Raw genomic sequence first — 24,791 nt, 5'->3', positions numbered from 1 at the left:
CTTTGAAGAAAATTAATAATAGTTATGAGAGATATGTATGTGTATATATATATATTACTAAATTATAAAGCTTCTTGTAATAAATTTTATGGATCCACCATTGGCAGTATGACACCCACCATCTAAGGCAAAAAAACGTGTCAGATGGCGAGAAAGGAGTCAACCTAGTTGGGTTTCTCACTAAACATGACATTTCTCACAAGCAATTCGCTCGATATCACCGTGTATGGTTGTGAGAATATGGGTTGAACCCAAATAAGCCGGACTACCCAATGCCTATTATATGAGTTGGGTTAGGTTAAAATATGGGTTGAGTTGGACTAATTTTTTTTTTTTTTTTTTTGGTTGGGTTGGGTCTCGAATTGGAGGTTGAAAAATTCGGTTGAACCCAACCCAACCCGAATTAATATAATATATATATATTACTTAACAAAAAAAATTAGGTATATAAACTTTGAATTTATTGTATGAAATTTTAAATAATTGTAGCTTAGTTCAACTTTCACTTGTATGTTGGACAAGAGATCCCAATACCTTTGCAAAAATATAAAACCATGTCTCCCATCCACCCCTACCTCAATGAAAGGTAAGTTTTTTTATTTTGTTTTGTGTATAGGACAATGAGTTTGGAGATTGAAGATGAATGAGTGTGAAATGATCATAGATGGAAATTTTGTTATGAGAGGCTTCATAAACGTTCATTTTATTCTCATTGTATCGTAGACATGGTTATCTAATTAACTTTTAAACTAGTTTTTGAATAATTATGACAGTACCTGAATCAAGGGGCTACGTCCTTTTAGTTTAGTATGAAGACAATTAAGATTTTTTGACGTTTTGTGGGGAGATTCTAGATATAAATCGTTGAAGGACCTCGAATGAAAATTTCAATCGTCATGCAAATCTAAAGGATCTGTCTTTTGGGTTAGTTCAGTTTTTCATTTCCATCAGTATTATCTATCACTCTCCTTATTGGTTTAATTTTGTGTTTGGAACTTGGCACAATTTTTATTCCCATTCTTTTTACTGCATCATCACGATTCTTTTAAAAAGAAAATTTTATGGTTAACGTAGTTGTTAGTTTACTAGAGTTATCTGCTCGCATGAATCTAATGTTTTGTGATATTTTGGTTATAAATTTATGTTCTTAGGTATGCATCACCATGTGGAACATCGTGTTGATTTTATGGAATGGGTTCCAGGTTTGGATTCAATGCTTCTACTTTTCGTGCTCTAAATAAAATATAATCCTGGAACATATGTAATGATTGATGAACATCATGTTGTAAATGCAAAACATTCCAAATTATGTGGGTAACTTGAATCTAAATTTAACATAGCTGGCTCGTTTCCTCAGTTGGGAGAATATCTCTAGCCCAACCATTTCTTTCCACATTTTTGTTCATTCTGCAGGTTCTGCGAACTTGAACTTTTTTCATCATCATTTGGGCTCTTTAAGAATATAGCAACTTGATTATTTTATAAACAGTTCAGTGAATGGCCTTCTCGGTCATGTCTGAGGAAGATGATCCTTACCCATCTTGGGATAAAACAAAAACACCTATTCGTATTTTTCTTCAAGGATGCAAGGTAAAGAAGCTGCTGAATTTTGTTCTATTCTGCTTCTATTTATATATGTATATATTTTCTTTTGACTTTTACTGATCCTTTATTTATTTTCTAATTTTTTTGTAACCTTAACCGAATATAATTGATTGTTGAATACTTCTGAGTAACTCTTGAGCCAAGCCAATCAGATTTCGTATGTAAATTAGTTAATTAGCTGTTTGGCATTTAAGGATTTAATTGATTTTGATAATTTAATGTCAATTTTTGGAATGGGTAATGGATTATTGGCTCAATATATTATGTTGCCTAAGGTGGTTTCTACTTTATTATGTTGGTATTGTTGCTCAACACTTATTGTTTTTTCCAGTTCTTTTGCATTTGCGTTGTTTTAAAAAAAAAATCTTGAATTTTGAAAGAAGTTGAGAATGCTGAGAGACAAAATAACATAGGAAGATGCTGATATTTTTTTAGCAAGTTTGACTGTACCAAGTTTTTTTGTTAAGTAGCTAAGACAATAGTGGGTACTGAGAATTTATGAATTTTACTTGTCCACATGTGCGTGAGCCATTTCATTGTTACTACAAGAGAATCAGACAAGTATGTCCGTGAACTGCTGCCTCTTTTTATGGGGTTTGTTTTTTAAGTATCTTCCTTGTCCATGAGTATGATTAATAGATATTACTCTTCATGCTAATTCCTGAGATTTCTTTAAATTTTCTTATGGAGAAGGGTATTAATGACATAATGTTTCCACTGCCAGGATTGAAGTTTTTAACTTATCTTTGGAGGTAATTGAGTTCTTAGGTCTATGATGGTCTCAATTAGTATCTGATATACAATTGATACTCCAATATTTCTTTTCTTTACAACTATTGAATCATTGTTTGGAGACTTTGGCGAATTACCACCGCAGAGATCAGGCCTTTTACCTAGATTCACATTTGATTATTCTAAAAATAGAATGGTTCTGATTGATTAATAAATTCCATTTTGTCTTTCAGCTGCGGCTTTTGTAGTGTTTCAACCAAGGGAGGCAGTCTGTCTGCCATAATGATCTTCATTGGTCTTCAACTTTTAGATTTTTTTGTTCGTCTTCAACTTGGTTTGTTTAAATTTAAATATGTTAGATTAAAGTTTAGGTAAGTTTGAAATCACGCTATTTTGAACTCAAATAAAGTATGTTAATTCAGTTTCTAACATGATTTTAGCTTGTTGTTTGTAGTTTGTTACTAGCTTGAGCTAATGAACTAAGGAGAATTATTGGTTTTAGTTGATTTTGGATAATATTATTGCTCCTAAACATTCTCTTAATATATGTTGATTAAGTTATTTGAATTATATATTGTAAACATTGTGTTTGTTGTTTAGACCTCAAGGACGTTGTCGTTATTTGTTCAAGAAAGTAGATCTTCGGATTGAAAATTGTGAGCTTCAATCTAGGTAAGTAGTTTCTACCTCCCTACCAAATTTGGTTATCTTATGAAGAACTCATTGAACTAGTTATAAGTTCTAGAGAAGTGTATAACATCATTTATAAGAGGTGTTTATAGAGTAAAAAAAGCACTGAAAATTGGATTGTTGTATGAGTAAAATTGTATTTAGTTATACATATTGACAAGTTTTTGGATTTTGTTTCTGCACACTCTGTAAGCTTAGGTTGGATTTCTTTGCTAAAGGATTAATGCTCGAGAACAAGAGTGAACATACCTCTAGGCTCTAACCTATGTATATAAAGATGGTTCAACTTTCAGTAGTTAATTGGTTCTTTTTCTAATTTTTTTGCCAATCAATGAAGTATAGTGTCCACTATCCAGTACCTTATAACTATATAAAAATTTTAATTTTTCAAGAGATACGACTGTTCATTGACAACCGAGAGAAGTTTTGCATGAAAACTCACGTAGGGGAATTTTATATGTTCAGAGTTATGAACATTGTTTTTGTGTGTTGTAAATTTGATGTATATTTAATGATTTATTACTTTACTCGAACCAACGAAGAGTAGTTTACAGTTTAGACAGATTTCATTAGTTCCTTGAGCACTAAAGTTTCTTTGTTGGTGTTCCAAACATCCAAACAGTAACAAAACTGTTCAGTGGTTTTGATATGAAATTTTTGAGTTGTTAGATAGTTGGAGACTTTCTATTCTCAAAAGAAAGGGGAGATTTTGTAGTTGTTTACGCAGTCATTGTTGTGCCGGTTAGTACTGTTGTGTTGGTACTTTAGTTAATGATGTTTAGTAATTATTTTTGGCAAATTTTCTTCTTGGTGCTCAAGTTTGATTTCATACTGCCTTTAGCATTGTTGTATGACCGCAGGATTCAATTGCGCATTGCCCTTTTTTATTTTGTTACTACTGATGAACTCAGTGGCTTTTGTTTATTATATCAAAGGAATTCTACCACAGAAAATGTTTAAAGTAGCTGTCACTCTTGTAGTATTTTTTGGATTGTAATCCTTCAGTTGACACCACTATAAATTTGTTAAAGTGTTGAACTTATCTGTATTTTTAATAGGGTTGGTACGTTTTGTTAAAGCATATTTTATATTGATAAGTGTGAAGTTGTAAAATCTTATTTCTTGTTAATGGCCTAGAATTTGGTTTTATTAGCTCTTTCTCTTCATATATAAAATCTCCAATTTAATGGAATTAGTCCTTTTTTATTATTATTATTATTAGAATATTCCTAAACTCGATAAAAGTGATTAACTAATGTTGTTACAATCTTTTGCTTTAAGACAGACTGGGATAGAACCTCACTTGGGGAATGTGTAACTCTTTATTAGGAAATTAACTAGAATATGTAGATGTTTATGTCTACGAAACTCTTTGCTTGGTATTAGCTAGCCATGTATCTGCTGTCATGAATATACTATGTTTCTGGCAGATAGAAGGGGATATTTTGGCTATCAAGAAAGCACTTCTTGTTGTCTCTCGCCGTCTTGTGCAGGACCAGAGATGATTGAGGTAAAGAAAAAAAAAATGTTTCATTTCTTTTGGTTTTTTCATATTGTTGAGTTTTGAGTTTATCTCTTAGGTTGGAGGTCGCTGTAGTTGTAGCTGAACTTATGAGTTTGATTTTGTGGCATGGTGTCATGTCAAGAGTAAAATTGGTTCATTATGTGCCTTGAATTCAACCTCTTCTAGTTTTGGTATTGTTTATTGTGTGAGAATTCAGCTTTCTGGTGCAGTAGGCTTATATTCATTCATTCTTAAACGGGAGGAGGTGGGGGGAATATCTCTTTGGTTAAAAGTATTATTAAGGAGGTTAAAGTTTTTAAAGTTCTCTATCCAATTTGTTCTCTGAACTTCCAAATTTGGAATATTATATGTATACAAAATTAGGAAACAAAGTTGTGCCCCTCAAAATGAAAATCCAATCCAATCGGACTCTGTTCTTTGATATCTGTTTATGAGTTTTGTTGGCCCAAAATAATGACACATGAAAAATCTCATCTCCCTTTGCATGTGTAAGAATAAAATTCAAAAAGACTTCAAATTTAACACTTATATATCTCAAAACTCATAAATATAAATTTCATCTTCCACTCTAAATTCCCATTTATCATTACTTATTGGACTTCTTTCGTTGTTGTCTATTGTCGGCCAAAACAAAAACTCTATTGTTTTAGTTTTGTAAATATTACCATCTTGTTGATGCACAAATTTGGCACTCATGTGGTTTTATGGGAGTTATAATCTACAAACTTTTTGTTTTTGTTTACATGTGAACTGATTTGGTTTGTAAATTTTGTTAGACATACTCTAAAATGAGGTTTCGTTTTCTTACTAGGTTTTGAAAGAATCTATTGGAGCAGTGAAGTCGTATTAGAGCAATTGATCGATATAAGACTTTTTGTATGGTTGGTAGCAAAATTTTGGTTCTAATGTGCTTATTTTAGGCTTGTTGGTAGGAAAATGTGTCTCTGTTTATTCTATTTTTATGTAAACCCTTTACCAAAAATGCTTATTAGTCAATCTTATTGTACAAATATTACAAAGTGTATAATAACGTATGTATGTTAATGTGTTGACTGTTTGTTTCCTTATAGATGTGTTGTATTAGAAGTTCTTTGTGATTGAACTGGTTAATGTAATGGCAGGACGACAAGAAAAGTAGGAGCTATCATTAATGTATTTTATTGTTAACAAATGTAGTAATAGAGGAATATGACATTTGATTTTTTATTGAACTGTCAAGGTAAAGGTATTTTTGACAGGAAAAAATGTCAAATTATTTGAATTTGTGATTTGACATTTTGTAACTGTTGTCAATATTGAAACAATAACATTTGATTTTTTAAAAACTGTCATGATTGGCATATTCTTGACAGAAAAAGAATGTCAAATTATTTGAATTCGTGATTTGACATTTTGTAACTGTCGTCATTATTGAAACAATGACATTTAATTTTTTAAAATTGTGTCATGATTGACATATTTTTCATAGGAAAAAATGTTAAATTATACGAATTTGTGACATTTTATAACTATCATCAATATGCAAAAAATGACAGATACTCTCTAATATGTATGAGCTGGTGATATTTATTTATTGTCCCAAAATATAAAATAATGACATTTATTATTTGTTAATAATACTGCAAAAAGTTGTTACAAGTTTTATTTATGACAGAAAATAACTATCGTCGTAAGCCATTTTTCTTGTAATGTGTAGACCATGACCCAAAGTGCCTTTAATATAGTGAAGAATACGAGGTAAAATATTGAAGGGAATAGTACGAAGAGCAGCAATGAATTGACTAACAATGTGAACTGCATATGTAATATCTCAGTGGGTCACATTTAAGTAAATTAGGCTGCCAACGTAATTGTCTATACAAAGTGGGATCGTCCAAAGGAACACCATCAAAAGGAGTGAGTTGCACATTTGGATCCAGAGGTGTTGAAGATGTGGCTGAGTCAGTAATACCAAATCGATCGACTGGGAGGTCAGAAGCATATTTTGCTTGAGATAATAGTTGAGGGTGCCTAAATCCTTAATCTCAAAGTGCTTACCCCGGTAACATTGCAAATTAGATATGGCTTAAGGGTGATCACATGTAATAATCATGTTATCAACATATAAAAGAAAGAGAACAATACCATTAAATGTCTGACGAGTAAATAAGGCTGAATCGTGAGAGTTGGAGGTGAACCCAAGTTGGATAATAGTGGAACTGAATGTCGCAAACCAAGCTCGATGAGCCTGTTTGAGACCGTAGAGAGCACGACGAAGAAGACACTTTACGAGGTAGAGGAGTAGTACCAGATGGTGGTTTTATATAGACATCGAACACATTTTTAACATACATTTGAAGGAGGGGCCATTGTTTTGCAGCTACGATGGCTAAAAGACTGCGAACAAATACATCATTCGAGCTACTCTATGTTTCTTCATAATCAATGTCATATTTATGAGAATAACCTTTGGCCACAAGTCGTGCTTTGTATCGTTCAATAAAGTCATCATAGTGCGTTTTGATTTTAAAATCCACTTGCAGGTGATAGGTTTCTTTTCACGAGGTAAATTAACATAGTCCCAAGTACGAGTCTTTTCTAAGGCTTGAAGCTCTTCATCCATTGCTTGCTGCCACAAGTGGTTACTATTAGCTTCCTTATACAAGGAAGGTTCAATCAAAGACATAATAGTAGAAAAACAATGACAATCTTTAAGATGAGAAGAAGTTTCTCTTACCCGGGTGGATTGTCGAACAGGTGCAAATTCATGCCCTTCACAAGGGGCAGATGGAAGATCCAAGAGCGCATAGATATAATTAGATTAAGTGAGCTCATATATAGGTAGAGGACAAGATGTAGTGTCAGGTAGTGAGCCAAAAGTGGAAAATAAGTTAGTAGACAGATCGATGAAGAATGGGTAAGGACTAGATAGAGATACATGGAAAGAAGAAAAAAATGAAAACATACGATGTTCCCAAAAAGTTACACGACGAGATATACGTAATTGTTGAGAGATGAGACCCCAACAAAAAAATCCTTTATGTTCAGTACCGTAACCCAAGAAACAACATAGATGAGCACGATGTTCAAGTTTGGTATATTCATAAGGATGTAATAACACAAAACATGCACGATAAAAAACTCTGAGATTAGAGTAAAAGAGGGGAGTACCATATAGTCGTTCAAAGGGGAAAACATTGTGAATGACCTGAGAAGGAAGGCAGTTGATGACATAAACATAAGAGAGGGCAACCTCTCCCCAAAATTTTTCAGAACAGGAAGAAGAAATGAGTGTAGAACAAACAAAGTCTAGAATGTGACGATGTTTGTGTTTTGCTCTTCCATTTTGTTGGGTGGTGTATGGACATGAGTGCTTGTGGTTTTCTTTTAAGTGTGTATGCGCATACAAGATTACCATTGATGAGGCGTTAAGAACTCTAATGAAGTGCCTATATGGCGACTAGTTAAGAGTATGCGTTAAAAGGTGTAGTCCTATTTATGCATTATTAAATTGCAAAATGTAATAATTATCGTGCGAGTTTTCCTTCATGTCGTCCAAGTACAAATGAAGAGAGGTTTCCTTGAAGGGATAAAAGACCTTGGCAGCGGAAGATTTTACAAAAACATTTCTCAATTTAATTCAGAAATTCCAAAATATCAGTACAGTGGTAATATTTAGAATCAAAATTCTAAATAAAAAACTAAACATGCTTTTAAAATTAAAAGATACATAGACCTTACTCTTGTTGATGTCTCTAAATCTACAATCCACTGAATTAGAGACACCACCCATCAAAGATCTTTCTGGATGAAATTGGTTTGTGGGAACCAATTCAAATGAGAAAAGGTTTAGAGAGAACTTATTTTGCATAAAAGCAAAATCATTAGTTCAAGAAAAAAAATTGTTTTCTTCTACATATTTATAACTATCTTTCCTTCATGGAGTAGGAGAGAATTCATGAGAATTTATTAATTTAAAAATATTAAATTAATAGAAATTTCAAATCAACTAATTAAATAATAATTAATTAAATCATATTTAATTAATATTTCATTTAAATCATATTTAACTAATATTTCATTTAAATCATATTTAATGAATATTTCTCCAATATCTCATAGTTTTAAATTAATTAAATCAAATTAAACTAAACTATTATTAATTCTTCAATTAACTAATATTTAAATTAAATATCTTTTATAGTTAACTTAATATTTGAATCATATTCAAATATAAATTTCTCTCCTAACCAATAATTTTAATATGAATCAAATTCACATGAAATTGACATTTGAACTCATTCAAATATTTTATCTCTCATACATTAGTTTTGAATCATATCTAAAATTAAATTTATATAATAAATTTTAGTTAAAATATAAACTTTATATTATAATGTATCACCACACATTATACTCAAAGTAAATTTGAACATTTCAAATTACAGTCAATATAAATAAATTTCATTATCCTTTACGAGTTAGGAAGATGACTTGATGGACCTTCAGATCAGAAGCTACAACGATATGAGATTAATTGGCTAAACTCATTTACCACATTAATTAATATTCATTAACTGTGTGTACACTCCACTAAAGTCTCACTGTTGAACTCTTCTCATCGTAGATATATTTATGTGTCCACGAATATAGACCAATAACAATAAGTTAGTCAAATTATCGTTTTACCACTGGGTTACCTTTGGTCCTTAAATTCCAATGCTCCTCTAATGAATAACCTGCTTATGATCCAACCAATAAACATAAATCCTTCTTGTTCCATAGAGAGGGTAGGGTCATTTGTCCAAGTTCTAGAGACACCATTTAAGGGAACACTTATCTATTTACTCTAAAGTAGAGAATGAGTAAATTCCATCTTGTGTAATTATGTTTCTAGCTCCCCACTCAGTCTTGTCTCCAAAATGATTAGCATATTAAGTCGGTGATCTGGCCACTCTTACCCGTACAAATCAAAGAACAATCTCTCGCGAACAGAAGTTCATAATACACTCAGGATTAAGACTAAGTTACCTAGATCATCCTAATGAAGTAGAAATCTAACTAATTAACGAAGTTACATCTAGTGGTTACTATTTCGTGGTATGATCTTATGCAAACTCATTGCACAGGATACCCTCACTCGCATGTCACCTACACAAACGCGTTGAATCATTATGTTTGTATCAAATACAAAGTGAGCCATATCCATATTGTTACCAGGATATATAACGTACTCAGCCTTATCCCTATATTATAGACCCTTTAAGCTGATCTTGAACATTGATCCATGTATGTCTCAATATATTGTTCAAGACTTATCAAACAACTTAGAACGTTAGTTTATTGGATTTGGGTTATTAAGACAACTAATAATATAATCAATATAATTTATTATAATAATAACACTTTATTAATAACGGTTAATGGATTATATTTACAATCTACAAGTTTTAGGACATAAATCCCAACATTCATGTAAGTCCAAGGTCGAACACAGGGAGCTTAAGTTTCTATTTTACCTTATCATGCTACTAAATATATGCGGTATACGCTATACAGTGTGGTATATGAACAATATATTATCTACTATAATCTAGTATATATATGGTGTGCCTGATGTGCCTAGTGTGCAAGCTGACATGGCGAGATAAAAAGAGATGAATAAAGAACTCATTATAGACATGGCAAGGAAGGAATAGTTTAACTAGTTGAATGCGATAGAATGCACTCGAAGATTCGAGGCAACACAAAGCATACTTCAACTCATAATTAAGGTGAGATGCTTCTAAACACTCTACCATACTTGTTCTCCTTTCTGGATTCAAATACACAGAGTTGACTTATGATTTGCGTCTATCATGTTATAAGTATTCCAAGTTGTTTTTCCTTGATTAAGGCAAACAACCTCTAGGTGTTTTCGCCACACACATTGCCATTTCTGCAATGTATGTAAAGGATGAACTTAACAACAAAAATACATCGTTGCACTCTTCTTGTCAAACACTTAGTTAAATGCGTGCTTTCATTGTCAGATGGTCACGGTCAAGCTCATTGTTCTTCTTTCGAATATACAAGGTTCTTTTACATTCACACTTAACATAACAAAACTTAGAGTAAAAACATCATGACCATCAAAGCCTCAAGCATACATTTTATCAGCACAAACTAATTAAACATAACAGAGAAGAGAAGAAACAATGGTATGGGTGAATGAAATATAAAATGCAACGTATTGAAAATCATAACTTTAGGTCTTTCAGTCATTAAATAAATAATACAATATAGTACAATATAAAAGGAAAATGAAAGATAGAAGAAAGGACTATGCCTGCGAGTATAATTTCTCATCCTCTTTAGCTTTGATATTTGCCTAATACTGAGAGAAAATGGGGGGATGAACTCTCTCTCTCTTTTGTCCCAAGCTCTCACCTATAAACTTTAAGAAAAACAGAGGGTGGATGATGTTTGAGCTTGCTCTCCAACCAGAAATTACGCACACCGAGTTCTGAAGTGAAAGACTATTTATATGAAAAAGTTTATGTTGACAAGAGGTCATGTGACATTTAATGTTCTAAAAAACTGCAGCGGCGCTTCACAGACTGTCCTCTTGTACTTTTTCAACTTTCGCGCTCCAACAAATTTTTTCTGCTAGTGTGGCTGAACGTCTAGACCCATCAAAGATTGATATACCTACACAACATGTTGTTATTAATGAATCTGGAACATGCAAGAAGCATGGTAGACCAGTAGGTTCCAAAGATAAAAATCCTCGGAAAAGAAATTGAGTCAATAACTCGATTAAGGATGTGGATGTTCCATAAGAAATTCAATAATTGACTTTTGACAAAAATATCAAAGAAAATAAAACAATCGAGGATAATAATGAGATCTTGATAAACTATGTCATTATAGTAAAAAGATGGAACCGAACTAATGTAGTTGTTGACAACATTTTTGTATATAATGTTGCTCTTGATATTATATCCAAAAACGAAGATTCTAAACGAAAATCTGTTGAAGAATGTTGACAAAGAAAAGATAGGTTTTTATCAAAAGAAGAAATTGAGGTCGAATTAAATTCACTTTCCAAACGTCAAGTTTTTGGACCAGTAGTCCAAACACAAGAAGGTGTCAAACCTGTGAGATATAAATGGGCATTTGTGAGAAAAAGAAATGAAAATAATGAGATCACAAGATATAAAACAAGATTAGTTGCACAAGGTTTTTCATAAAGACCTGGTATTGGTTATGAAGAGACATATTCTCCAGTGGTGCATACAATCACATTAAGATTTTTAATCAGTCTGGATATGTATGAAAATCTGGACATGCATCTTGTGGATGTAGTCACAACATATTTATATGGATCTCTTGATAATGATATTTATATGAAAGTTTTAGAATGATTTAAAATACTTGAAACATATAAATCAAGTTCCCTAAAACTATATTCAATAAAGTTACAAAGATCATTATATGGATTGAAGCATTTAAGACGAATGTGGTACAATCACCTGAGTGAATACTTGTTCAAAGAAGGATATCAAAATAATATAAATATGTCCATGCGTTTTTATAAAGAAAACACAGTCAAGATTTGCTATTATAATTGTATATGTTGGTGATTTTAATATAATTAGAACTTCTGAACAACTTTCAAAGGCAATAGAGTATCTTAACAAAGAATTTGATACGAAAGATCTCGGAAAAAAAATTGTCTTGGTTTACAAATTGAACATCTAGTAGATGTGATATTTGTTCATCAATTAACTTATACAGAAAAAAGATTTTATATGGATAAAGCACATCCATTGAACATCCTAATACAAGTTCGTTCACTAGATGTGAAGAAAGATATATTTCGACCTCGAGATGACAATGAAGAACTCATTGGTCCAGGAAGTAATATATTAGTGCAATTTGTGCACTTATGTATCTTGTTAATAATACAACACCAAATATTGCATTTTCAGTAAATTTATTAGCTAGACACAATCCCTCTCCAACAAAAAGGTACTGGAATGAAATTAAACATATACTTTGTTATATCCGATGAACAATTGATAAAGGATTATTTTATTCAAATAAATCAAATTTTAACCTAGTTGGTGTTGCAGATTTTGAATATTTATCTTATCCAAACAAAGCTAGATCTCAAACAGGTTATCTATTCCCATGTGGAGGAACTACTATATCTTGGCCATCAGTAAAGCAAACCATAACAACCACCTTCTCAAATCATGTCAAAATTCTTGCAATTCATGTGATTAGCCGATAAAGTATATGGTTAAGATCGATGATGTTAGAATTTGTGTCCTAAAACTCGTAGATTGTAAATATAATCCATTGACCGTTATTAATAAAGTGTTATTATTGTAATAATTGTTATTGATTAAATTATTAGTTTTGTTTTAATAACCCAAATCCAATAAACTAACATCCTAAGTTGTTTAATGAGTTTTGAACAGTATGTAGAAATATACAGAGATCAATGTTTAAGATCAACTTAAAGGGTCTATAGTATAGGGATAAAGTTGGATACCTTATCCTAGTAATAACTTAGTCTTAATCTGAGTGTGTTATGAACTCCTGTTCGCGAGGGATTGTCCTTTGACTTGTACGGGTGAGAGTGGCCAGATCTTCGACTTAATAAGCTTATCATTTTGACGACAAAACCGTGTGGGGAGCTGGGAACATAATTACACAAGATGAAATTCAGTCATTCCCTACTTTAGGGTAAATAGATGAGTGTTCCTTTAAATGGTGTCTCAAGGTCTTGAACAAAGGGCCCTACCCTCTCTATGGCACGAGAGAGGTTTCTGTTTATTGGTAGGACTATAAACAGGTTGTTCATTGGAGGAACACTGATATTTAAAGATTAAAGGTAACCCATGGGTAAAACGATAAATTGACCTAGCTGGTGTTACGAACACTCGTGAAGGACTAACTTACTGTTATTGGTCTATATTCATAGACACAGAAATATATCTAGAGTGAGAAGAGTTCAACTGTGCGTCTTTAATGGAGTGTGCACATAGTTAACGAATATTGATTAATGTGGTTAATGAGTTTAGCCAATTAATTTCATATCGTTGTAGCTTATGATCTGTAGGTCTATTAGGTCCCCTTCTTAACTCGTAAAGGCTAATGAGATTTATTTATATTTGTTGTAATTTGAAATTTTCAAATTTACTTAGGAAATTAGTTTAATATATAGTAATACATTATAATATAAAATTTGTGAAACTTTATTATAAAAATTAATTTTGGATATGATTCAGAATTAATTTATGAGAGATAAAATATTTTAATAAGTTTATTATAAGAATTTAATTTTGAATATGATTCAGAATTAATTTATGGGAGATAAAATATTTGAATAAGTTCAAATATTAATTTAATGTGAATTGGATTTATATTAAAATTATTGGCTTTGAGAAAAACTTATATTTAAATATGATTCAAATTTAATTTAAGCTAAATAAATATAATATATTTAATTTAACTATTAATTAATTGGAGAATTAATTAATAATTTAGTTCGTGTAGTTTTTTTCCATCCCAATTGGTTCCCACAAACCAATCTCATCCCAGAGGATAGGAATGTCTCTGACGGGTGGTGTCTCCAATTCGGTGATTTGTAAATTCAAAGATATCATCGAAAGTAAGTTCTTTGTATCCTTTAATTTAAAAACATGCTTAGTTTTTATTTAGAATTTTGATTCTAAAATTTTACCAATGTACTGGTATTTTAAGATTCCCAAATTAATTTGAGAAACGGTTCTTTAAATACTTCCGCTGCCATAGGGGTTTTATCCCTTCAGATAACTCAACACATTTGAGAATAGTGTGGTTTGTCTTAATAACCCAAATCCAATAAACTAACATCCTAAGCTTAATGAGTCTTGGGTCTATAGTATAGAGATAAGGATGTTGGGTCTATAGTGTACGGATAAGGATGTTGGGTTTATAGTATAGGGATAAGGATGTTGGGTCTATAGTATAGGGATAAGGATGATTTGGTCTGTAGTATAGGAATAAGGATGATCTGATATATAGTATAGGGATAAGGATGATCTGGTCTATAGTATAGGGATAAGGATGATCCAGCGGTTCGTGTAGTTGACATGCGAGTGAGGGTATCCTATGCAATGAATTTGCATAAGACCAGACCGCGAAATAGTAACCACTAGATGTAACTTCGTTAACTAGTTAGGTTTCTATTTCACTAGGATACCTAGGTAACTTACTCTTAATTCAGAGCTTCTGTTTGCGAGAGATTTGATTTGTATGGGTGAGAGTGACGACCAAGTGGGGAGCTGGGAATTTACCCAGCTGGTCGAACACTCATGAAGGAAATATATCTACAGTGAGAAGAGTTCAATTATGAGTCTTTAGTGGAGTGTACACATGTGAGTCTTTAGTGGAGTGTACACACAGTGAACGAATATTGATTAGTGTGGTTAATGAGTTTAGCCAATTAATCTCAAATCGTTGTAGCTTCTGATCTGCAGGTCCATTAGGTCTCATTCCTAACTCGTAAAGGGCAATGGGATTTATTTATATTGGTTATAATTTGAAATGTTCAAATTTACTTTGTGAATTAGTTTAATGTATAGTGATACATTATAATATAAAGTTTGTGAAACTTTATGATATAAATTTAATTTTGGATATGATTTAACATTAATTTATGAGAGCACGATGAAGCATAATACCTTTTTCTGTGCAATTGAACTTAAAGTAAACTTTAAGCTACCTACGTACCACTTTTATAACATAGGGATCAAGTCATAACATAGTTCAACTGAGTTTTTCTTTTTTTGTCATTCACCTTTTAAGCTTTACACATTTAACAATTTATATTTTCATAAAAAAATCGTTCACCTTCTTCATCTGTAAAATTGGTGAATATAATAAGTCTTGGCTTCACGATCAAAGGACCTTTTGTTTTAATGTCAATAGACAACTTCCTCTTCATGTGTGATGGGACTCAACTTTTAATCTTCTTGTCAATGTTTTCTTCATGAAGTGATTTTACCTTCAAAGCTTTCATCTCTTTTTCATGATGATCGCTTGTCATCTTTAGTCGATCAAAAACAAATGTTGAAGGTTGATCTTTCTTCGATGTGAAGATACTTAGCCTTTTGAAAGCTAAAGTTCGAGTAGAAGTAGACGTTGGACATTGATTTTCTTCTTCTTTCGTGGCTACACTAAATCTTTGAAAGACTGAAGATCGAGTAGTTGAAGGCTTGATACGATCGAAGACAGAAGTCATTTGCTTAATTTCATTTGAATTGTCAATTTTTTTAGAAGATGCATAATTGTTGTTGACTTTTTCTATATGACATCATGACATGTAGTGATTTCTAATACTTCCTTTAGATGATGGCCAAGGAAGCTTCTTTGAAAAAGTTCTAATGAAGTTACGGGCTGTTAGGGTTGGAGAAGATCATCGTCCTCCTCTTGCACAGGCTTAGGCTTCTATGTTTTCTTGTTTTTTTTTCCTTATTTTTATAAGAGATGCTTCCTTTTGCATGTTTTTGACGGAATGACAACTCTTTTTGAATGGAATTTGATTGTCTTCCTTTTCGATGAGTCACAACTATCCATCATTCGTCATCATCTTCAACAAGCTCTTCTTTGTTTTGGAATTGGACAACTATAGGTTCAAATGTCTCAAACTGAATTAAGCTTTTCCTTTGATCATAAAGTTGTGTTGATGGTGGAACACTAGTCATCTTGACCGCAACATGATTCGTCCCAACTAATTTATCAATATTCAACTCAGTCTTCTTTTCACGAGCCAACTTTAGAATCAACTCCTTCAACACAAAACACTTTACAACAGGATGACTAATGACCTTATGATACTTACAGTATTTAAGATAATCTACTTTCCTGCTTGTTCCGATCGTTTGCATTTTGGTAGTTGAATAAGTTGCTTCTCTAATAGCTGCTCTAGCATGTCTGCAACATCAGAGTCAGAAAATGGATAAATTTTTTCTTGTCTTTCTTTAAAAGTTGGGCGTCACTTTTTCTCGCCATCATGCTTCCCTTCAATTTTTGTTTCTTTTCTTTTAAAGAAAGATTTCAAAGGAGTTGCATGAACCATAGACTCGTTTAAGACACTATTTGCAATCTTTTTAGTGTCATCAATTTCATTCTCGTCACTTCTCATTTTTGGAACCAAGAAATTCTTTTGCTCATCTGCGTGTGATACTTAGTTCCATGTCACGGGCACGAGTCGCCAACTCTTCAAACGTGCATGGTTTTATCCCCTGCAAAATATAGAGAAGTTTCCAATGCATGCCTTGGGTGCAGATCTCAACTGCAGAAATTTCTGTGAGTCTGTCTTCGCAATTCAGGCTTAGAGCTCTCAATCGATTTATGTAGTCAATGACTGACTCCCCCTTCTGCTGTTTGGTGTTTGTCAATTTCATCATGTCGACGATACGTCGAGTGCTGTAGAAGCGATTGAGAAAGCCCTCCTCAAGCTGCTCTCAACTATCAATGGATTCATGTTCCAGGTTGATGTATCGGCTGAAGGCATTTCTTTTCAGAGTTCGAACGATTTCAAAAATGAAAAAATTCACAGGTCCACAATGTCGCACACATAATATATTTGGTACACGATATATCATTTGGATTTGGCTACAGAATTGTTTAGATCATCCAAATCTAAACTATTTTTTTCAAGATTTTTTATATAAGGTCGTTTAGATTTGGCTATTTTTTGGTACCATCATCTTCCTCACCAAAACTAAACAATTTTTTTATTCTTTGCTACATGATTGTTTAGATTTGGCTACACACTATCCAAATCTAAACTCGTCTACTAGTATCCTTTAAAAAAAAAAATTCAAGATCTTTAGATTGGTTGTAGCCCAAGATCTTTTATATTTGTTAGATCTGGTTGTAGCCAAATATTCCAGATGTGTACCAATATCCAAGTATTTTTTGTTCAAGATCGTGTGACTACAATGTTTTATATTTGGTACACGATCTTGAACAACCCAATTACAGTTTGAAAAAAGATTAAAAAAAATTGCGAAAGAAGAGAAAAAGACAATGAAAAGGAAAAGAAAATTTGTAAGAAAAAAAAAGAGAAGAAAGAATATGGAAAAGAATGACAAACTTGAAATATTTTAAAAAAATGACCGGTTTCATGGTTTTTTAATTTTGTCATTCAATCACAAATATTTGGATGGTTTGTTGTATTTATAAAAGTTTTCTAATTCATTTGGTAAAATATTGCATAAAGCACCCCTTATTTTTAAATTAATATTTATGATGGGGTATTTTACAATAAAATGAAATTAAAAAATAAAAAAGAAACACAAAGTTTCTCTCTCACACCATACACATCCTTCACCTCTCTTCTCCCTCCATCTGACCATCTTCATCTTCTTCGCCCCCCGCTCCCTTCTCCTTTCTCTTCCATGTCTTTTCTTGAAGAAAGCCTTTATATCCCAACACAAAACCTCTTGATCATCTTTCTCCAAAAGCAACGTAACTTTCAAACCTTCTTACGTTTGTTATACTTTTTGTCTTTTGCTCTTTCTTTTCAATCCCAACTTATATTTGATATATATTTATATAAATAAAAGTTAGATTAGTATCACGTATATTTGATATATAAATAAAAAGATTTATGATTCACATAAGACATTTTAATTTGGAACAGAATTTCACAGTAATAACCTCATATTGATCCAAATTTAAATTTACTAAAATTTTAAAATGAAAGAGAGAGATAAAAACGAGGAAGATAAAGATTAAGATGGAAGGGATAATGGTTGAGGGAGATGAGAGATGAGAAAGAACTTATATTTATTTTTAAAATTTTAGAAATATCTGGTGATAATTATTAATTTAAAAATAAGGACTTGACTGCAACCATTAACAAACTATCGGAGAAAAATTGAAGAATTTAGTTTAAATTAAAGGTGTGATTGTAAGTGGTTTATACAATTTTCCCTTTATTTTCTTTTTTCTGCCACTTATTACAGTTTCTCCTCTTTTATATTACACATTAACTAAATTTAATTATGGAGCATTTAAATTAAACACTGCAATGAATTGAATGAATGTAAATTAATTAGAATACTAATTGTAGGGTTAATTATATTAAATGTCAAAAACAGTCCATTATTTACAAATATCCTAAATAATTTTACCTTTATCTCTAAAATATTTAATTGATTTAAATAATTATGTATTAAATTATAATTAATTACTAACTTTTAGATAATTAAGTATTATCTAATAGTAAATTTATTAAAAATCTTTGTTGACTTTTTATCACACATTAATTACTAACTTAACGATTATTTTCAAATATAGAAAAAACTAAAATATAATAAAATTTTAAAATCCATTAATAAAGAGTTTACAAATAATAGATTATTAAAATTTTAATATATTTATAGATATTTTTATTAGGTGTGTCATTTACAATCATTTTTTGTAATTAATTAATCTATTAAAATTATATTATAAGGTTGTTATGTGCTTAATGAAAAAAAGTAAGTACAAACTTATTTATTTAGCATAAAATTATGATAATAATATTTTTCGTACACACCCAAACACAATTATACATCATTTCTAGACATCTTATTTCAAAGTAAACATAATGGTGTCCACCTTCAAGCAAATAATAAATTCAGTGCCACTGTTTTTAAATAAAAACAAAAAGGAAAAAGAAAAAGTTAATAATATATGATGTAAGCAAAATATTAGTATTGATTAATATTTGTTAAATATTTTCAAAATGGTGCAACAAAATGTTAAAATCACATTTAATATGATGGGAAAGGATAAACAAAAAGTTGTGGTGAGTGTGTATATAAATAATTGAATGTATTGATGAAGTAATTGAATTAAAAGGTTGATATATAGAAGAAGAAGAGAGAATGAAGAAGGTTTTAATAACGGGAGTTGGTAAAGGGTTGGGAAGAGCACTCGGAATAGAGTTAGCAAAGTTTGGTCATATTATTATCGGTTGCTCTCGTTCCCAAACTAACCTTAATTCACTTAAACAACACCTCCTCAATATCTCTTCACACAACCATTTGCTTCTCAACATTGATGTGGTACTTTCAATCAAAACTATTCTTAGTTTCTTTTCACTTTTTTTTTTCTACTTTTTTTTCTTTTTTTTCTATTCTTGTATTGATGATCTAAAACTAGTTTTGCTCAATAGAGTTGCGACGACAGTGTTAAGGAGATGACACGAATTGTGGTAGAAAAAATTGGAATTCCTGATATAATTGGTATTATTTGTTTAATTAATATCTTACACTACAAAATCAATTTTGTCACGTTATTCCTCCTAATTTTTTTCATTATTCCATTTTTTTTAAAAAAAATAATTTTCTATCTAATTATACATTTTCTTTCTTTATGGACAGTAAACAATGCGGGTGTAATTAATAAGAAAGGTAAGATTTGGGAGATCCCTAGGGAAGAGTTTGACAAAGTAATTGACATAAATATAAAGGGCACCGCAAATGTATTACGCCATTTTATTCCTCTCATGATTCCTATAAACAAAGGCATCATTGTTAATATCTCTGCTATTGTGGCAACATTCGGTGTCCCTATGGTATGTTCATTTGCTTTTCCAATCTTTACCCACAATTTTTTAGTTGTGTTTTGTTTCAATTTCATTAGTTTTTACGATTTCAAAAATAGTAAAATTTACATTTTTAATCTTTTTACCTCAAACTTTTCATTTATATATGAATTTTTCGTTTCCTTATTATTAATAATGTTTATTAATTAACTTTGAAATATATATATATATATATATATATATATATATATATATATTAGAAACTTATTATTTTTTCTTTCATTTATTTTTCTACGCTAGATAATAAAAAATATGGACAAGTGGATGAGAATTTAATATAGACATTGTTACCCAATCTTTATTATTATTGTTATTGTTGTTATTATTATTATTTTGTCACATAGGCATCACCATATTGTAGCTCAAAATGGGCGACCGAAGGGTTAAGTAAATCAGTAGCAAAAGAGGTAGGAGATGGAATGACGATTGTGACATTGGATCCTGGCGTTGTTAATACACAAATGCTATTTACTTTATTGGGCAATACTTCTTCTCAATTCCAAACTCCTCAAAAATGGTATTTATGATTATAATCATAATTATTTTCGAACGTATGCTTTTATAAAATTCTCACAACTAATTAAACTTTTAAATAACTCTTTCACCGTTAAATTTATATTTATTTTACTTATGTATAATCAATTATTATGATAGGGCTACGAAAGCAGCTCCAATGATATTGAATCTTACACGTACTGATAATGGTGCATCTCTCACCGTTGAAGATCCTGGCATTCTACCATTATAATCACATAACTTAATTTTGGTACAAAGCAACATATTTCAACGAGTTTTAGTATGAATAAGTTACTATATAAATTTTGTAATTTCTATAGAAAAATTGTAATGGATGGCAAAATGGATGGATTAAGAATTTGTATTATTAATAATTCAGACATAAAATCAAATACACAAAGGGAATTAAAAAGAAAAGAGATAAAAGATGAATATGTGTGTTAAGAAAACTTCTCCAAAGCCCTTTGATATTGTTGAAAGTTGAGGTTTTGCAACTTGATCATGAGGATGGCATGCTTGAAATCAAATTCGGTTCTATAAATTTGCACTTCCCCGTATTTCTTTTTCAAATCCTTCACATCTTCACTATCCATCAAATTTACATAACTCTTTTTTTGCCAAGAAACTGAACAAATTCTTTGGACATGAAATCGTTTGTCATATCAAACTTCATACCCACCGTTGATATCGTCGGACTTAACGATCAATATTCAATGCCTTTCCACACTTTTATGAGTCTTCTTTCTCTTCTTACTTGAATGCTCCTTTTCTTCCTCTTCCTCCATTTCTTTTCCTATTGTAAAATATTTTTTACACTAATTAAAATTAAATCTCACTAACATCAATTTGACAATAATAAAGAAAGAAAAACAAACAAAGTTGATTTGATTCAATGTTTTGTGTTTCTTCCACCGAAATTCAAAGTATGCAAAGGGAAGGGAATATTTTGGCTTCTTTCTCGTTTCTCAATTCGAAGTGCAATATACATCTTGTATGCATTTTTCCGCCTCATTTTACCATGTAGACCTTCTCTACATGACTACTTTTGCTCTTATAACATTTAGCTCAATGATAAGAAGAACAAGACTAAAGGTTTAAATATAATTTCATATTCGTTTAAACACCGAGACTTTACTTGTAATCAAAACACATGCTTTCATTCATATAATCGTTTACAAGCCATTATGAAATTCAAAGAAAACTTTTAAATATACGAGCACTTTAGAAATTCACTAATAAACTTAGTTTCCCCTTGGCTAGCTACAAACTTCGCTTCTCGCCTTTACTCCTCTATTTATACTCATTTTCAACATGGATTAGTCAATTATAATCTCATATCAACTTGACAACTCCTTCTACAAATGGCGGTACACGTGTAAGTTTAATCTTTCCCATAACCATGCTTAAACTCAAACTTGACACGTAACCCATTGATTAAGGCATAATAATAGAAAAATCCTCGAAAAATTATTTTCTTTTATCACATAGGTTCAACTCACGATAAGTTCCAGATCGCCTAATCTGTCTTTCTTACAACACTCTTCTCCCTGCAAAAAACTTCAAAACACCTACTCTTATCACATAGCTTCAAAACACTTTCCTTCGACAAAATGCCTAGCCTATGCAATTAAACAAAATACTTATTTTCAAAATTTCAAAATTTTATCCTTCTATTCCGAACACGGGTCTCACACAAAATTACTCTTTCCTTTTCACACACTTATCTTTTCAACCATAATTAAAGATTAAACCGGCAGCTTTAAAATACTCTAAACAAATTAAGAGAGAAAAAGTAGGGAGAGTGTGTTTGTATATAAAAACCCAACTCTCAAGTTCCATTTCTTACAAACCCGACTCAATTCAAGAGAGACTTAAATTTTGATATTTTATAGAAAATGGCACAAATTTCGAGCATCAGAGTGTTGTTAGAGGACTGTGTTTCGACCACTATATCACTCACAACTCCCTTCAACATCGAGAAATTGGCCTCGATCTCATTAGTGCTTCGGTTGGTGGTAGAATTAGACATCTTGTTTAGGGAAGATTTTTTATTGGAAAAATACGAGGAATTCTCGTTAGTTCTTCGGTCAGTGGCGGAATCCGTCATCGTTTGGGGAAGAATTTTGCTGGAAAAATACGAGGAATTGTGGCAACATCGAAAATCTTAGGTAAGCCACTGTTTGGTTCGAAGAGGGAGGTTTTCTTCACACTCTATTGTTCAATCCTGTTGACGACGGTAAAAAGGTAAATTTGATTATTAAAACGAATATTAATTTATGTTTGTGTTGTTTTTTTTTTCTGAAGAGTTTTGAATTGGAAAATGAATGTTGGACTTAGAGATTTCGTATCAATAAAAAAGTAATTATATGGAGTATGTCGCATCCATAGTGACTCCAAAATAAGGTGTTCAATCGAATTTGTGTATTATTCCTTTTAAGGTATAAAACTCATAGAAAGGTATAAAACTCATAGAAAGCTATAAAACTCATTAAAAGCAACTGAATCATATTCAGTTCCTCTATCACTATGAAGTCTCCTAATTCTTTTGTTAAACTGATTCTCTATTTCAATTGTAAATACCTTAAACATGTCTAAGACATCACTCTTATTTTTAAGCAAATAAATAAAAGTGTAGTCAGAACAATCATCTATAAAGGTTATAACATACCTTTTACTGTTCCTAGTTAACATACCATCAAATTCACATAAATCAGAACGAATTAAATGTAGAGGTTCAGTTACCCTAGTTACAGATTTATATGAAGTCTTAGTTATCTTAGCATGACTTCAACGTGCACATTTCTCAGAATCATGCAAAAATAACTTATAAATAAGATTCAACCTACTAATGTTGCTAATTAATATTTTATTACATGACAAAGTCTAGCATGGCAAATATTAAAAGTAGACAACATGTAAGTAGAAGATAATTTCTTATTAATTTCCAAGTTCAACTTAAACATGTCATCACTAGCGTAGCCAACTTAAACATGTCATCAGTAGCGTAGCCCTTCCTCACAAATATATTGCTTTTAGTTAAAGTAAACAAGTCTGATCTTATGGTTTGCGTGAAGCCATCCTTGTTGAGGAGATATACGGAGATCAAATTCTTCTAAATTTAAGAAGTATGTAGAACTTCCTTCAGCACAAGCATTTTTCCATATGTGAATTTTAGTTCTACTTATCCAAAGTCGGCCACCTTAGTTGTGTGATGACCTCCCAGAAGGATATTCTTATCCTTGATCTCATTATATTTTCTAAACAAACTAAGGTTATGACAAACGTGGCGAGATGCACAAGTGTCCAGCCACCAACCTTCAGACCCCCCAATCACATTAACTTATGTGATTATAACTACTAATTCTTCTTCTACTAGATTCGCTAGCACAACAGGATGATTCTTGTTTCTACAATTTTTAGATAAGTGTTCAGGCTTATTACAATTATAACAAACAATTTGTATTGTACTTCTGGATTGGGGTTTTGCGAGTTGTTCTATTTATTCGACCTCGTTTCATTTTGTTCTCTTTCAGCTTCAGGTTCGGTTTTAGCATTGCAGTGGACTGCGTTCTGGAAATCGTGTTCACCTCTCCTTTTGGTCATGTCTTCTCGTCGCCTCCTTGGTTTTGTTCCTTATAGTATTTTTGAAATCCTTCCACAGTTAAGGCAACTTGTCAATGATAACCGCATCTGGAAATTGATCGTCAATTGATATAACTTCGCTAATAATTTCATGTCCCGTCTTTTGAATTTCATGCGATTGAGCCTCCACGAATCTATCATCAGTCATTTGAAATCGCAAGTATCAGCTTACCGTCTACTTCTTGGATAACGCGTCTCATACTTCTTTCGCAGTAGATATAGTAGTGTAATAATCATACAGCTCAACAGTAAGACCATTAAGAATTAAATTCTCATAGATGAAGTTGATCTCCGTCCACGCTATAAGATTCTTGATTTGCCCCTTAGTTGGATTGGTCATGCAAATTTATCGATAATAAATACCACATAGTATATCAATAATAAATTTCTATTATTGATAGGTCATGCAAATTTATCGACCATATAAGCATATCGCTAATAGAATTTGTTATAATTGCAATT

General features: G+C 31.5%; 1 protein-coding gene and 1 long non-coding RNA gene across 5 annotated transcripts; both read left to right on the top strand.

Annotated features, from left to right (window-relative positions):
- Positions 1 to 629: 629 nt before the first annotated feature.
- On the top strand, positions 630 to 5,621 carry LOC105435407. 4 transcript variants are annotated; one of them, XR_004216487.1, is made up of 5 exons: positions 630 to 924; positions 1,152 to 1,202; positions 1,414 to 3,009; positions 4,458 to 4,537; positions 5,364 to 5,621. It is a non-coding gene; the product is annotated as an uncharacterized LOC105435407 (long non-coding RNA). The 4 variants fall into 4 exon arrangements; XR_004216486.1 differs by having other exon boundaries at positions 631 to 924; positions 1,152 to 1,590; positions 2,571 to 3,009; XR_004216485.1 differs by having other exon boundaries at positions 631 to 924; positions 1,152 to 2,708; positions 2,792 to 3,009.
- Positions 5,622 to 19,412: 13,791 nt separating this feature from the next.
- On the top strand, positions 19,413 to 21,244 carry LOC101211048 (NADPH-dependent pterin aldehyde reductase). The gene is made up of 5 exons (XM_011657832.2): positions 19,413 to 19,629; positions 19,740 to 19,809; positions 19,948 to 20,141; positions 20,516 to 20,688; positions 20,826 to 21,244. The coding sequence occupies exons 1-5, from the start codon at positions 19,450 to 19,452 to the stop codon at positions 20,917 to 20,919; spliced, it is 711 nt and encodes a 236-aa protein (XP_011656134.1). The 5' UTR covers positions 19,413 to 19,449; the 3' UTR covers positions 20,920 to 21,244.
- Positions 21,245 to 24,791: the final 3,547 nt, after the last annotated feature.

Source organism: Cucumis sativus, chromosome 5 (genome assembly GCF_000004075.3).
Source record: "Cucumis sativus cultivar 9930 chromosome 5, Cucumber_9930_V3, whole genome shotgun sequence".
In the NCBI taxonomy this organism is placed as follows: Eukaryota; Viridiplantae; Streptophyta; class Magnoliopsida; order Cucurbitales; family Cucurbitaceae; genus Cucumis; species Cucumis sativus.
The sequence above is the reverse complement of the archived record's forward strand: the minus strand, read 5'-3'. Positions and strand labels throughout refer to the sequence as shown.